The sequence below is a fragment of the Eucyclogobius newberryi genome, unplaced genomic scaffold (assembly GCF_026437365.1).
Source record: "Eucyclogobius newberryi isolate DKJ021-1_F unplaced genomic scaffold, fEucNew1.0.hap1 SCAF_5, whole genome shotgun sequence".
Lineage (NCBI taxonomy): Eukaryota > Metazoa > Chordata > Actinopteri > Gobiiformes > Gobiidae > Eucyclogobius > Eucyclogobius newberryi.
This window is the reverse complement of record NW_027316167.1, coordinates 21,987,204-22,002,502: the sequence shown is the minus strand read 5'-3', so window position 1 is coordinate 22,002,502 and position 15,299 is coordinate 21,987,204. Positions and strand designations below refer to the sequence as shown.

At 41.7% G+C, this 15,299-nt stretch overlaps 2 protein-coding genes across 2 annotated transcripts; both read right to left on the bottom strand.

Annotated features, from left to right (window-relative positions):
- Positions 1-3,389: 3,389 nt before the first annotated feature.
- kif7 (kinesin family member 7) lies at positions 3,390-9,331 on the bottom strand. The gene is made up of 19 exons (XM_072465702.1): positions 8,958-9,331; positions 8,681-8,878; positions 8,190-8,589; positions 7,759-8,106; positions 7,516-7,693; positions 7,279-7,434; positions 6,850-7,002; positions 6,648-6,763; positions 6,459-6,580; positions 6,224-6,379; positions 5,927-6,132; positions 5,640-5,837; positions 5,445-5,570; positions 5,190-5,366; positions 4,891-5,106; positions 4,602-4,808; positions 4,329-4,527; positions 4,050-4,202; positions 3,390-3,979 (listed from the first exon to the last, which is right to left on the bottom strand). The coding sequence occupies exons 1-19, from the start codon at positions 9,286-9,288 to the stop codon at positions 3,603-3,605; spliced, it is 4,017 nt and encodes a 1,338-aa protein (XP_072321803.1). The 5' UTR covers positions 9,289-9,331; the 3' UTR covers positions 3,390-3,602.
- A 1,460-nt stretch (positions 9,332-10,791) lies between these two features.
- On the bottom strand, positions 10,792-14,756 carry LOC140381640 (fibulin-7). Its single transcript, XM_072465713.1, has 8 exons — positions 14,480-14,756; positions 13,314-13,470; positions 13,060-13,230; positions 12,478-12,603; positions 12,183-12,368; positions 11,960-12,097; positions 11,654-11,789; positions 10,792-11,460 (listed from the first exon to the last, which is right to left on the bottom strand). Exons 1-8 carry the CDS (start codon positions 14,708-14,710, stop codon positions 11,097-11,099), a joined length of 1,509 nt encoding a protein of 502 aa, XP_072321814.1. The 5' UTR covers positions 14,711-14,756; the 3' UTR covers positions 10,792-11,096.
- Between the last annotated feature and the right edge of the window lie 543 nt (positions 14,757-15,299).

Sequence of the window (15,299 nt, the reverse complement as noted above, 5' to 3'; positions counted from 1 at the left end):
AGATAGTGTTATCTGAAAAGAAAGGCAAAGACTGGGACAGTATCAGTCAGATATTACAAGCAGATGATGTGCAATGACAGAAATTGCCCATTTATTTAAACTATTTAAACAGGAAATTGTAAAATAATAATGTACCGTTAGTAAACTTTACTTAAACTATGAAAATATCTATCTAATTGCAAAACACAGACATGAATTCTCCTGTCTGTTCATCCCTCAATACTTGCTCAATATTCAGAGTGATGTGGACTTGGCTGTGCCGCCTAAATGAATGGGACAGCTCCATTCTAGAGGTCCGACCCACTCGACCATGGGAAAACAGGGGCTGTGAAAGGTCCCCTGTCGCTGTTACAAAGCCAAGAACAAGCCGTAGCAGAATAATCGCGTTTATCCCCAGATTAAGATGGGATTGCAGCTGTGTTGTCCTTAAGGGGGAGACGGGGGACAATACTGCCTTGAGGGGCGCGCGGAGGCTGCCACAGTACAGGTTCAGGGTAGATAAGTGCTCAGATAATAACTGTGGGAAGAAACGAGGCAGGAATTATGCAGACTGGTGTTTTAGATATGGGCTTGAACTGAAATACATAGACTATCATCACATGGAGGCCCGCTGTTCATTTTGATGATAACTTAGTACTTAGACTGGCTTGTGGGGGTAAATAGAAATAATTTACTTTTAAGCCTTTTTGTATCTTAACTCTATTCAAATACTTCTAATATTCTAGTTGTATTGGTTGGATTATTCAACTTTGCATTGCAACACTGGAATCTCCCCATCGTGGGACAAATAAAGGTTCTTTTATCTGTTGTTTTTCATGAAGACACAGTCACATTAAAGTGTTTTGCCCAGGGACAAAACACTGCCCTTTGAGCCAGCAAGAAAGAAAGATGAACATCAAATTGACATGAAAAATACTACCCAATGTTTTGTTTTGTGGGGTAGAACTCTTCTACATCGTAACCTTTAGGCCCAAACTTTTTAGTTGTGTTTTTCGGCTTGTCAAAAAAATAAACATGATAACATACCAATCACAAAGTATTATATAATGTATAATTATTTTTTACGGTTGCTTTATGACTTTATATGTATTTTGTATCAATAACACAGGAAGGGAAGGATTGCTCCTTTGATTGGTGCATTAAAGTGTATTTTTTTAACAAAATGTATGGACTCTACACAGGCCTAAAACATTACTCGTTTAAAGTTGACTTAGAATAGCTTTCAGTTTAAGCCTGTTATATTATAACAAGAACAAATGTGCAAGTAAAAAAAATAACTATTTTATTCTTTGATCTAAATGAATGTTCGCCATTTTATTGTGGCCTAGATTTTGTTTTTATAGATCAGTTTATACAAGGCCTGATTCACACTAAACTGAACTTTATTGAAACAAGATATAGAAAGATTGTTAAGACACATTTATTAAATTTACCAATGATGGCGTGTAATTATTCAAAACATGCTTTCTATTAGTTTGTCATCAATGTCAGTCAAGACAATGTGTTAGTGTAAGAGCAGAAGTTGTTTTGGAGCTTGTTTCTTATTTTTGTACAGATTCATGCAGTTAAGGCTGTAAATAAATAGGACTCTACAACAAAAAGTTACATGGTGCACTTTAAAGTAAATAATCGAAGCATGTGAGAGACTAAATCAAATGTGTTCCTCTAGTATCTTCTGAATTTTAGATGAGATATGTTCTATTTTAAAATAGAACATATCTAATCTAAAATTCAGCCATTTTTTGTTGGCATTACACATATCTAAAGACCCAAATATACAAACAACTTTGAAGATGAATTAACTTTAGTCTTGCTAAATGGTTTTAACGTACCTCTCACGCGTCCTCTTGACTCCCAAACTGTTCTCACTTAAAAAGCAGCAGAGTGTGGTACTTGGAGGTCGTTCCTACTTTCGGTTATCTAGCTTTATGATGGTCATAACACTCATACAGCTAGATAACCAAAGACAGGACCAGGCTCCATCACTGAGTCACACACAGCACACCAGACATATATTTCCTGAAAGCACAAACACAAATGTATAATTAAAAAAATATAATTGTCCACTAAAACACATTGGAAACAATAATTACTCTATTTAATTTGAGTCTGCTTCCTGAGAGTGCACTGGAAATATGTTTTCTGTACAATAACAAATAGATGACTTTGGGGAAATCAACAGATACATACATTTAAACTAAGGCCAGATAATTTGGTACAAAATGAGTACAAAAATAGCCCATGTTAGCCTTTATTTTATATTATTTATCAATTCAAAATCTTCATGCATGCCGTTTAATATATTTTTTGCCATTATTTTTATTCTTTGTTGTATGTTGTCTCTTAATGCAAAAGCAAGTTTTTTTTAAATCCTGTTCATTGGCAATAAACCTGTCTGATTCTGATAAAGCCTCTTATTCTCTCAAACGAGCTCTTTTGTTTCTGAAACAATTCTCTGGATAAGGTGCTAATGATTCTTGAAAAATCGGCAGAAACTTACCAGTTTTCCCCAGGTTGGCTGGACCTGTGCTGATCCCCCTTAACCTGAAAAGGACGTGAGCAGGTCCAGATGAAGCACGTGTCCATCATCTGAGCAGGTGAGGAGCACAGCGTATGTTTCCAGGTGAGAGGAGCACATCTTTCCACGTGAACCTGGGCCGTGGCGGACAGACCCTGGCTCTTATTTGTATCCGTAAATGTGGCGTGCGGCGTCAGCAACGTGGCACCGCAGATTGATGTGGCACACGGGCACCAAAGAGCTCTTCACCCGCGGCGTGTGTCCGCAGACTGACGTGTCCCGGGCCCGAGCATCCCGCTCTGTCAGCGGAGCTTCTGTGTCATCTTTCTGAAAGCGTCTCCTCCCGCGCTGACGTCACACGCGGCCGAAACCAACAGCCAATCAGAAGAGCGCGTGCTTTTGGCAGGACTGTCAACAGAACAGTCTGGATTCATCTACAAATACACCAGTTTACACGCATTTAATGTTTCTGTGGCATTTTATGAGCATCTTATAGCCTCAAGTCATCATGTATATAAAATAAATGCTTGCATGTGTACTAGGCTAGTCTAGGCAAATTGTAAAAAGAAAAAAACAACTTAACAGTACAGTACAGATAGAACTAAATGAGGGAAGTCAATTGACAATCCTTTGCACGTGGGCCTGTCCTGAGGGTCCCAGTGACTAATGTCGACCCATGTTATAATTCAGTCACAAAACAATGTTTCTTTTACGGAAAAGCATCTTGGGACAGGATCACATTTAGTACTTTAACTCAAGCAATACTGCTCCCTAGTGGACAGACGAGTGCACTGACAAACAACCCCTGCATCACTAAAACACTGATCATTAAGTGGATTAAAAATAATGAAAAGACATGCGAGACATGCAATACAATTTGAGTAGCTTTTATTTACACTGGTCAGAGCTGATACAAAAACATTCTTATTGAAACCATAATTAAAAAGTGCTTTGTTTTAAAACATGTATTTCTTCAAAACGCATTTTTACCCAGTAAATACAAGTGGAAGTTTACAAAAAACACTTTTTGTACAAGCAGAACTTAAAATAAAAATACATATAATACACAGAGGAAGAAAGGGTTTCAGAGCGGGTTTCTTCGGACATCAATGATGTTGTTTGAGGTCATTGGTCCAACATTTAGACTGGAGCGTCGTGACTCTCTGCGAGACTTGACCAAAGGTAAAGACGTCCCTGCTCCCCATGGTCCCGTCTGAACCACTCTGTTCACAGGACTGTCCCCCGCTGCTCGGAGCCACAGCTCCTCCATTGCTGCTGGTTCCTCTGTTGGGAGTGATGAGCGCCGCCATGTGGATGGCAGTGGTGTATTTACTAACTCCCGCTTTTCGTCACGTGATTTAGGTTTTTCAGACTGTCCTGAACCTCTTCCCATTGAACTGTCTTCAGTACATCTGCTAACTCTCTCCATGCTTCCTGGACCTGATGGGTCCAATCCAAACCCTGAAGAGATTTATGTAAATAACAAAGGCCAATATTCAGACAAAATATGAATTAAAAAGGAGCTGTTTACCTTTGGTACTAGTCTGGTTAATTGAAGGGAATTCCCTTAATTTGTTGCTCAGTTCCAGATTTGCTGCTTTGTAGTGGTTCAACTCCTTGTTGAGGTTGAGGATCCAGCCCTCGTACTGCCGCTGGCGACCAGCCAGACCTTCATCCATTTGTTCTTAACAAAAATGTCAAGACACATTCACAGCTCATTATTACAATCTTTAAGTCCTTGTATAATATTTAAGCACAATTACTGCAACAATGTTGAATTGACAACCAGTATGTAAAAGAATAGCTTTACCTCTACACTGCTTCAGTAAGAGCTGTACACTGCGTTCATGCTCCTTTTGCTGTTGCGTGAGGCGACGGTCTGTTTCAAGCTGTGTTCGATCAAGTGCATTTTCCAACCACTGCACTAGCCGCTGCTGCTCGTCCAGTTGCATTTCAAGATCAGCAAAAGCAAGTTGTAGCCTTCGCTCCTCTTCACGTAGTGACACCACCTAAAATAACGCATTAACAGACTTAGAAAATCTGACTGTAAATTGAAGATGAATGAAAGTCAAAAATAACAGACCTTGTCGAAGTACTTGCACAGCAGAGCTCTCGTCTCCGAGGCAGACAGGTAGCTCAGTTTAGCCATGAGGTTCATCTCCCACTGAGAGAGCATGCTGGCCGAAGCCCTCAGCTGCCTCTGTCTCTGAGTAATGGCTTCATTCTTGTACTCAATGGCAGCATCTAAAGCCTCAATTGCCTCATCCAACTGGAAAAGGGTTCTCTCCTCCTAAAGAAAAGTATTAAGGTCTTCACATGCTAAGCCAACGGCCACACAGACAATGTAAGTCTCTATCCACAGATATACTGACCTCAGGAGAAAGCAGGTTACCCTGCCTCAGCTTGTCGTCCAGTTCGACTCTCTGCTTCAGTAGTGAATCTTTTTCACCGCGCAGGTTAGAGATCTCTTGTCGAATCTGTTGCGAGTCCTGTGCACTGCTGCTCCGCAGAAGACCATTCCTCTCACTTAACTCTCTTTCAAGTGTCTCAATTCTTCCTGTAAGGGTCACTAGATCCTTGCTTAGGGCCTGAGGAGACAAATTTGGAAAACAAAGTTGAAATCTGAGTAACATGAGTCAACAGCCTTTACAAATTTGGTGCACATCAATACCTGACTTGAGCGAAGTCGCTTGGTTTCCAGGTCGCTGCGCTCTTGCAGTAGAGCCTCTTTTTTGGCGAGAATGTCTTCTCTTTTTGTGAGCTCTCCCTCCAGGTCTTCCAACCCTTTCCTTTGTTCAAGAACCCGCTCCATTTCTTCATCCAGCCAGCGTTTCTGCTCCTCAATCTTCTGCTCAGAGTGACATTACACGCTAATACCATTTGCATAGCAGTATAATCAGGGACAATAAGTACAGTGAAGTCCTACCTGCTGCTCCTCTAAAGAGACCACAGAGCCGTTACTGCCGCTGCGTCTCTGCCGTTGAAAAGCAGCGATTTCTTCCGTTTTAATCCTCAAAATCTTTTGTTGTTGCTCATTTTTTATTTCCAATTCCTAAAGAGAAAGAGAAAACAAAGAGTTTTCCATGTTCAAATGATATGCTTACAATGATATTCTCCGTACCTTGACTCGGTGTGTCCTGCGCTGCATCTCTGTCTCCAGGCGTCGTTTCAGTTGACTTTCATGGCGTAGACGCTTCTGCAGCTGCTCCTGCTGCTGTCTCATATTCTGCACACTTCGTTCCAACTCTAAAACCCGACGTTCACTCTGAGCCGACAGGTTGGCGAGCCGAGCAGTGTCCCGCTGACGCTGACTGAGGACCTGTTTACAAAACCAAACATATATTTATTATGAGAAAATACATTAATACTTGCTTTATAATACACACAATTTAAACTGGGATAGTTCACCTGGACTTTGCTTTGAGCAGCAGCGATTTTCCTGCGATACTCTTGGGCCCGGTTTCGGTCTGTAGTGCTGATTTCTCGCTCTTGTTTCTCCAGATCCTGCAGCTGCCTCTGGGCCTCCAGCAGCTCATGTCGGGCCTGACACGCCTCATTCTCTAGAGATGTAATCTTGTGGCAGTATTGTCGATTTAAGGCCTGTGCATCTTTGCCTAAAACATTAACAGTTTTGTTACATTTCATTTTTATTAAATATATGTATACACATTGAAGTATAATAGCACAGTAAAAGTAAAAACATACCTGTTTTGACAAGCTCTTTGATAAGTTCTTCTTTCATACGAATGGTGACAGATAGTTCCCTGATTTTCTGTTGTGCCTGAACAAGACTCCAATCTGAAACACCTTCAAAGCTTTTGAGGCTTTCGCGTGCAGAGGCTTCTCCTGAACTTGAGTTTGCTGCATACAATTGTAAAAAAATGTCAGACAAGCAGATTTTAAGCAACAAGCAGGATTAGCAGTGACGACAAACACATACATGTTTTTCTAGTTAAGCAGAGATGCTGGTCAGTGTCTGATCCCAGGCTTTTCCCTCCAGACGCTGGTCCAGAGGCTGGTCCAGACTGGATATCCTTTCTGGTCCATGTTTGACTTACATGTCTGAAACAAAAACATCCATCAAGCGGCTGCATGTGTCATGTGCCGTGTGAAGGACGGTCTCACATACCCGTGTTGATCGCAGGTGACCCTGGGGAAATTCCCATCTTCATCAATACTTTCTAAGTCCTCATCATTGTAATAACCATTTTCCTCTTGATCATCATCACAGTCAAATGGACCGATCTGTAATGCAGAGCACAGGCTCTAAAATCATTTAATCAATTGATTATTACTCACTATAGATGAATCCGGCTCTGCTGGCAGATTACCTGACTGTTTATCACGTCGTTGTGTGAATGCTTTACTGAGGCCAAAGGAGCAGTGTGTGGGCGTGGCTTTAGGTTGAGGCTCATCAGGGTCGAGGAGGACAGCATCAACTGCAACTCTGTGATAATATCCTCTTGTTCCTGGAGCTTATCACTCTGTGCATGAAATATTGCCGGTTAATTACAGGAAATAGACTGGTGGATTACATTTCACAGAAAAAGTATGGATATAGTACTTTGCCAGAAAACTGAAAACCATGCATTATCAATTGGCTCCACAATGTCGCGATGAGCTACTTGTGTAGTTCAGGGGCCATGGGGAACTTACACCAATCACACATTCATTCATACACAGGCAATGGGGATGTGGATTTATGGGTAAATGCTGTACCACTGTATATGTTCTTATGAGAACATGTATCTGCATCTGACCTGCTGTTTGTATTGCTCCATTGCATCTTCAAGAGCAGCTAAGAAATCAGTGTTCTCTCCCTCAAGTTGTTGGATTTGGGCTTGAAGATGGACAATTTTATCTTCTTTTTCAAGTTCATTCATGTGGTTCCATTTTTCGTCAGATAACTCTCCATCCTGGAAAAGGGAAAAGAGTTCAAATTCTAGAACAAGTTCTTCAAAATGCAAGGGTCATTACTAAAAACAAACAGGGCAAACCGTTTCCCTTGGCCTTCTCAGTGCACCCTCCTCAGAGGAGCTGTTCTCAATGCCACTGTCAGGTCCAGAGGCAGTGGTCAGTCCACTCCGCTCCTCCTCCACAGAGCACAACCACTCTTTCACTCTCATGCTCTGTTCTGCAGTCAGTGCACCTTCACTCTGCAGCTCCCTAAGCAACCTTTAAAAGTCACATATTCATTAGTAAGAGTCTTTTCATTAACTGTAGTAGTGGCTTGTGCTGACCTGTAGGCGGAGTCTGTACAGGTTCTGTAGTGAGCACTCTGGACTTGTAAGCGACTGATCTCTCCTTCGCCCAGACGAGGCCTCCGGTTCAGCTCAGCGTGAGCGATAATGCGTGTCTCTGAGCGCTGACGATTTTCCAGTGCTCTGCGAAGAGCCTTGATCTGCTGCTCCAGCCCCTCCACTCTGTCTGGCTCACGCTTGCAGTTGACAGTAGCTCGGTTCTGAATGTTTCTGGCCCGCGTGGCGTAGTTGAGAGTGTTAAGACTCTCATCAAAGTCTGAGCTGGATGGGCTGACGCAGGCAATCATCAGGGTTTTAGAGTTTCCTCCCAAAGAATCTTTCAAAATCCTGATTATTGCAAATGTATAAATTACAAAAATATATATACAACAAAGAGGATGATTGCATTTTACTACATTATTTGGGTTTACCTTGTTATTTTTGAATCTCTGTAAGGTATATGGGAGCCTCTCCTTTTGGGGTCCCCCAGTGCGCCAATGACATTTCCCAAGGCTAGTAGACCACTGTTGATCTGGATGCTCTCCTTCAACCTCTCTCCAGTGTTTCCCGTTTTCAAGATGCGCTCTGACCCGGCCAGATCAACAAAATGAAACTTGGACGACAACATCTGTGGTCCTGCACTTGCACCAGAGCCATACGGACGAGAGCCTCCCCTCCTTTGGTCCATGTAAATAGTGAAAATGGTGTGTGAACGGCTGGAGTTTGGGTTCATCTGTGTCGCTCCGGTGTGTCTGGCTGTGTTGCCTGACTCGAGAAAGCTCAGAACTTCGTCAAGGCCCTCTACTTCACACTCTTTCACCCCACACAATACTATAAGAAGCAAAACCATACGCAAGTGTGTCATGGGGGGCTAATGAAGTCATAATTTATAACATTTGAAATATAAATCAGCTTTTCTCACCTATGTTGCCTTTATCTTCCCTGATGTGGATATCTTTGCTGGCAGTTCCCATCTCTAATAAGTCCTTGAACTCCTCTTTATAGACTTCCAGATAAGAGACGCGAACCGAGAAGTCTGAGAGGTCGTTTTCATCGAGAAGTTTAAAAACATCTGCCACTGCCCGGGGTATGATGCCCTGCTCCTCATCTCTAAAGGCAGCTGCAAAAGGCATAACACATCATAAGAACTAGATTTGCATTACCTCCAAAACGAGAACCCGATAGAAACAGTAACTTACAAATATTAGCTTCTCCAATAGTGTACGTCTTGCCTGAACCCGTCTGTCCATAGGCAAAGACCGTAGCATTGAACCCTTGAAAGAATGAATCGATGAGTGGTTGAACAGTCTCTGAATAAACATCTTCCTGACAGCTACTTTCTTCAAACAGAAAGTCGCAGTGAAAATGCCTGTCATGACCCAGAGTAACTCGACAGTGTTCTGGGTCGACTGTGATGCAGCTCTGGTGGCAGTGGAGGAGCTCTTTGGGCAGCAGCGGGCGCACTCGCACTGCCACCTGCACCGCAGAGTATTCCCCACGGCCCTTTTCTGAGGGCACTTTGGGAGACATCACTCCAAGTGCACTCTGCCACTGCTGGGCTTCATCTTTAAGGATCCACCTGGATGAAGACGTTTAGAAACATGTTAAACATAAGACTTCAGTATGACAGAACACAAATACTTCAACAGATGATACTTTATTGGTCATTCCTGTGGAATAAATTATGCTTTTAATGAAACTATAATTTAAATATTTAAAACATATTTAGAAATTCCTGTAATACCGTCTTATTAAAGTTTAGGAACATGACTTTTGTATGTAGCCCTCATAAAACTGGGTCAGGTTTGCACCATTTGAGTAAACAAGGCTTAGCCCGAGGTCATAGTTTGGGCTAAAGTTATGGTTCAATCCACGTGAATGTGAAAGTGCGTCAGTGAAGCTTTACGTGCTTTACGTGGCCCATCAAACAGAGAAAACTTCACATGTTCATTTTGGCACATTTTCTTTAGGAGAAACTATCGTTTTCCAGTTATAAACTTAGCTTAGCAAAAGTTAGCCACTTAGCCGAAAACAACAAATCCAGAACCCGAAGGAAAAGCCTTTCCTCTCGTTTTGCATTGATTTAATCGAGTAAACACTTCGCTCCCGTTAATCGGGCTGTGCGTGGTCAAAGTGGCTTATTTTCCTCCACTTACGCTGTTTTAGATGAAGTTTGGCATCGCAGAGGGATAACTTTGGAGGCTCCTTTGAAGAATGGAGCTGGGATTTGAGGGAGGAGCCCCACAGTTTGGGGGCCTCATGATGGTGAGTCTGCAGCGGGACCAGTCTGTGCACCGCTGCCCTTAAACTCACATCATGTTGTTTATGGCCCGTCGAACACCACCTTAGGTCAAACATCACTCTATTTTGGGGGGAAACTAAAGGGCCGATGTGTGTTTGTGCCGTGCTGTCGCCCAGGAGCCGCCAGGGGTCACTATAGATCAACACTCCAGGTCCAGGCCGATAATAGATCCATGAGTTTTACTCAGATGTTTTTCTTCTAATGCATTGCCAATGCTGTAATGTTGTTTACTCCATATACCACTGTTTGTTAGTACTTATAAAGGCACTCTATGGCTCCACAGAGAAAACTGTGAGAGGTATAATTATAGTTCACTGCAAACTGATGTACTAGAGTGTGGCCACTAGGGGGCAGAGAAAACCCACATGCACATATTTCAGGGTGGACCCCTTAAATGTTAACGTTTCCCTATTTACAATTCTAACAAATATTCTGCTGTATAAGATGAATATATTTAAAAAAAACTTTAGTATCAATTCGTTTATTTGCACCTGATGGTTCCCTAAGCTATTGTAGCCTAGGTTTCATTTGTATAAGTCCTCAGCTCCACAATACTGTGCATTTCCCAACCTTCAGACTGAGGAAGGACCTTCAGCGATACGGAGTGAGATGGTTTATTTTGTGACTCTGCAGTACTTCTCACTACCAGAGCAACCATGTACTCAGTGGCTGATACCATTAAACAAATATAATAAAGAATTAGAGATTTTTCCCAAAGCAAAAAATGTCCACAGCTTTATAAAGTTTATTACATTTTCATTTAGGAAAAGAACATAGATTATATGGCAGAAATACAAAATTCCCCACCGTTTACCACTTGGCTTTCCTATTAACTCATTCGACTTTTAATAATAACCCAAGAAACATTAAGAAAATTACATGACCTACTTTACATTTCTCAGATCAAATGCATACAGCTGTGCAGAACAAGTATTTCATTCTAATGTTTGCTTTAACCTCTGTTGTATAAATGTGTCTGGTACAGACTTGATTGTCTGCTCTAACATTTGCTTGTCTAGAATCTAAAAGTCTCTTTTTAGAAGTCATATTGTGAGACAAACATAGTGACTTTGGTGATGTACCGACCCAGTTGCTCTCTCCTCTCCAGCTCGGTCATCTCTACCTCGGCCTCTAAAGTGGCAGGACCCTGGACTGGGCTCACCAGCATCAGCTGACCAGTCAGACGGTCTGAACGCTGCACTGAGAAGTAACGGCGGATGTGTCTGCCACCAAGCAAAGAGAAGCGCAGAGTGTCCCCAACCTGACGCAACGCAGAGACTCTGAACATCACACGAGGGGCCGACAGGTTGGACACCACAGACAGGTAATGATAAGAGAAGGAGTTGGGGGCTTGAGAGCATACTTTGTTATCCAGTGGACATGGGTTACGCTCACAGCGCCTGCAACGTTAAGAATATCAAGGTTAGACGGTATAAAGAAAAAACATGTGGGCCAAGAAGAAAGTCCCGTCTGGGGCTGGACTCTCTTGTAAACAAGATTACAATATCTGTGGTGTGGTCAAATAATGGCTTAAACAAACAAAGGGGATATGTTGTGATAAGTTACATTCTATACAGAATAATGGGTGCTTACATTGGTGATGTCTTGACATATGTGGCATGAGGGATTTTTGGGCATTCAACACGGACACACTGGAAACCACCATTTGTATTAACACATGTTTGATCCTTCGTACAGTTGTTCTGTCTCGCAGCACATTCATCAATGTCTGCCAAACAGTAGAAAAAGAAGATAAAACAGGTCAGCTGGATAAGGATATTCAAATGTGACTTCAGTATGAAGTCACATTTGCTTTTCATGATAAACTCTGGGAAATTAAATTATAATTGTGACTTTGGGCCACAGATCATTTACTGTACATTGTAACAATTAATGTACCTTTACAGCCACGCCCTTCGCGGGTTGTTTCATATCCAGCTGGACAGTTGCAGCGGTAGGCTCCAGGGGTGTTCACACAGGTATGTTGACAAAGTCTCCCCGACTGTCCATTATGAAACAACTCACACTCATCTATGTCTGAAACACAAAAACTTCTCAATTACACATGAATAGCTTTGCACTAAAAGCCTTATTGAACAGTCTGCATGGGACAGCTTCTTACCGGTGCAAGTGTAGCTTTCTCTGCCTGAGATGGTGTATCCAGACTCACAAGTGCAGTGTGTGGTGCCCTGTGTGATGGTGCATCGCGGAGGTCGTACAAAGGGTCCACTGGTTGCAGCGGGTAAAGTTGTAGCAGCAGCAGCAGCAGATGAGGTGGCAGCAGAGGTGTTTGTCATGGTGATAAAGACTGATGAAAACAAAACATTAGAACAATATCAGTAAAACAGATTAAGTTTCCAAGATCAGATCACTTAGGAGGTCATATGTAGAGGAGGTGCTTAATGTATTGTACGCACATGGTGGCACAGGGCTCTGGCAGGTATCTCCAGCCCAGCCTTTGGCACAGACACAAGAGAATTGATTCACTTCATCCACACATGTTCCTCCATTCAGGCACGGAGAGGAGGCACACTCATTGATGTCTGAAATATGAGAGATGCAAGAGAAGTCAAAGTCTCAGTAAATGTCACACAAGTAACCCAATAGGCTTGATGATGAGATATTACAATATCATTGTGTAAGGTATTGAAACAAAATGAGGCTGATTTCTTCCTGATAGCAGATTATAGGCGCCTCTCCATTGGTGGCTGCCTCTGAATTGGTGCGCTGTCAGATGAGTGCAAGATTGCATATCAAATATCATTGCATTACTTTGTGCTTGTCCTTGTCCAAGATCAGTCAGAGTGTAAATGTATGCAAAAGGCATCTGCACAAAGATAATTAGAGAGAAGGCTACCTGGAAGGCTCCTTACAAAGAGAATGATGGGTCCATGGGTCCAAGTGATTAGTGAAGCAGATATGTGCAGTGGTGATGCAGAGGAATGAGAAGTATGACCTGATAAGAGGAGGGGCCGGCCCCTGTCATGGTTACCACTGACCTCGGCAGGTCGGCTGCTGGCCGCTCCACACTAGAGCTTCTTGACAAAGACGACTCTCAGATCCTACCAGCTCATAACCGGGGTCACACAGGAAGTGTACTTCATGGCCCACACTCTGAGATTTACCCAGTTTTCTCCCATTCCCAGGGGCATCCAGTTTGGGACATGTGCCTGAGAAACATTTGAGAAACACAATTGTGATGACACAGTTTTGGCATGAATCATAAATTATTTGCACAAGTACAAAGACTCACTGTTGGTGGCTCTGATTAGCTTTGTTGCACTGTTCTGTAAAAGGTTAATTTTCTTTTTCAGGTTTTTTAAACTTTGTGCATATGACGTTTCATGAGCTGTCAGAAGCGTCTGGACCTGTTTCAGGGCACCTTGTATTTCTCTTCTGCTCAGACAGTCCTGAAACATATTTATGGTGCAATAATCAACTATATTCCTATATTCTCTGTGATGTAACTTAAATTACAAGCTTAGCTTTGTTTAACAGTTTGGATCTGTGTTACCTCTGGTTATAGCTGAATTATGACCCTTGTAAAAGCATTGCTTAAAGAGGAATTCCTGTGCAGCACAGAGGCAATCTCATAAGTCAAATTGAGAAACACTGAAAATTAGCTTTGCTCTGGGTTTCTGATGTGGCTTGAGGTGTGTCCCAATTGCACAAGTTATGTAACCAATGTGTGTCACTTTAGGACGTAATGAGCTAAAGCTCTGCATCCTGAGTACGTACTTGTTTAAGAGGGGTAGATTCAGTTTGGGGTTAGACAGGGTACAAACATCACCTGTGATACAAGCACGGTCTTTATCAACAGCACCAAAGAGGGAGTGGCAAGATGTTTTTCAACCATTACTCATTAGAGTCTTGCCTCTCATGTTTTCAGACAACCAATTACTGTATTGGCCAGACAAAGTTATGTAAGAAGAGTCAATATTTGCTGAAAACACTTTTCTAACTGGGTTTGGAGAAAGTTCAGTCTCACTAAGGCCAGTGGAGTTTATGGCGTTGTAATCAAAGGCCCCTTTCTTCACTTTTAAAGGTTTAACAGTTCTTAATGATGATGCAATTACGTCGAGAGATGTGATACGTGTTTTAAACGATACAATAATTTTATCACATCTGCTTGCAACAAAAAGCATGTTTTATTCAACCCTTCCCTTCTTTAATAGCCAAGTTAAACATTCAGAAGACAAACACACATTCAATCGTAATAGTAAATGCAAACACTCTTGCAGGGCTACAGAGCAACATTTAGAGCATTTCCAGTTGAGCAAAACATAGACATATTGGAGGCATTCATACACAGAGCCTTGCTTCTACAGCTTGAGCATACACATAGAAGTTTAACCCTAACAAGTGTAAACTCATTTTAAATACACAGTTTGAAATGAAACAAAAAACAACAACACTTACCTGTCCAAAAGTGGAATCTAGTGAAAATATGTACACTAATGTGACAATGAAAGCCGGTGACACAAACATGTTTCCTGAAGATTCAAAACTGATGCAGCTCAAAGTCTGTGTGATCTGTGCTGGCAGCTTGGTGTGGTGCCGTGTGGTGGAGTCCAGGTGAAAGCAGGACCTCAGACCAAAGTGGAAAATGTGTATCTGTGAAGTGCTGCGGAATGTGGGTTTACTCCTCATCAGCCAATCAGAGAAAAGAGACTGAAAGAAAAATATAACCACAATATTCTTTTCACTCTCATGATTTTGCACGCAGCTAAAGGTAGTGCAGAGTAAGATCTGAATTTTGGTTATAAATTGTATTGTAAAACTAAGGCTTTAATGTTATAAGTAATAGTATATGTATAATGTGAAAATATTCATCACAAAAGAGAGCTGATCTTTTGGATATTGTGCACATTGTGGATTATTACCAGTGTTAAATGGCACATAAGTGAATAAAGTCTGTATAGTCTATGTTTGTGAAATAATTACTAAAAGCCAATTTTACTTTGTTTTTGAAAAGGCCAAATACAATCATCAATTGATCAATATTTAAAAAATAGAAAAAATGTGATGACTTCTTTCCCCAGATCGCCTAGCCCTATTATCAAATAGGGTTAGGCGAAAGAATAACATGCTAGGAACCATGGCAAAGCTATAATAAAAGATCAAAGTTAGCTGTTGTTACCTGCTTGATTTTGTGGAGGTGTCATGTTTTGCTTTTTGTTGCTAAAACAGTGGTGTCCACGGTGATAGATAAGTTTAATGTCATATAGGTAAAACAACA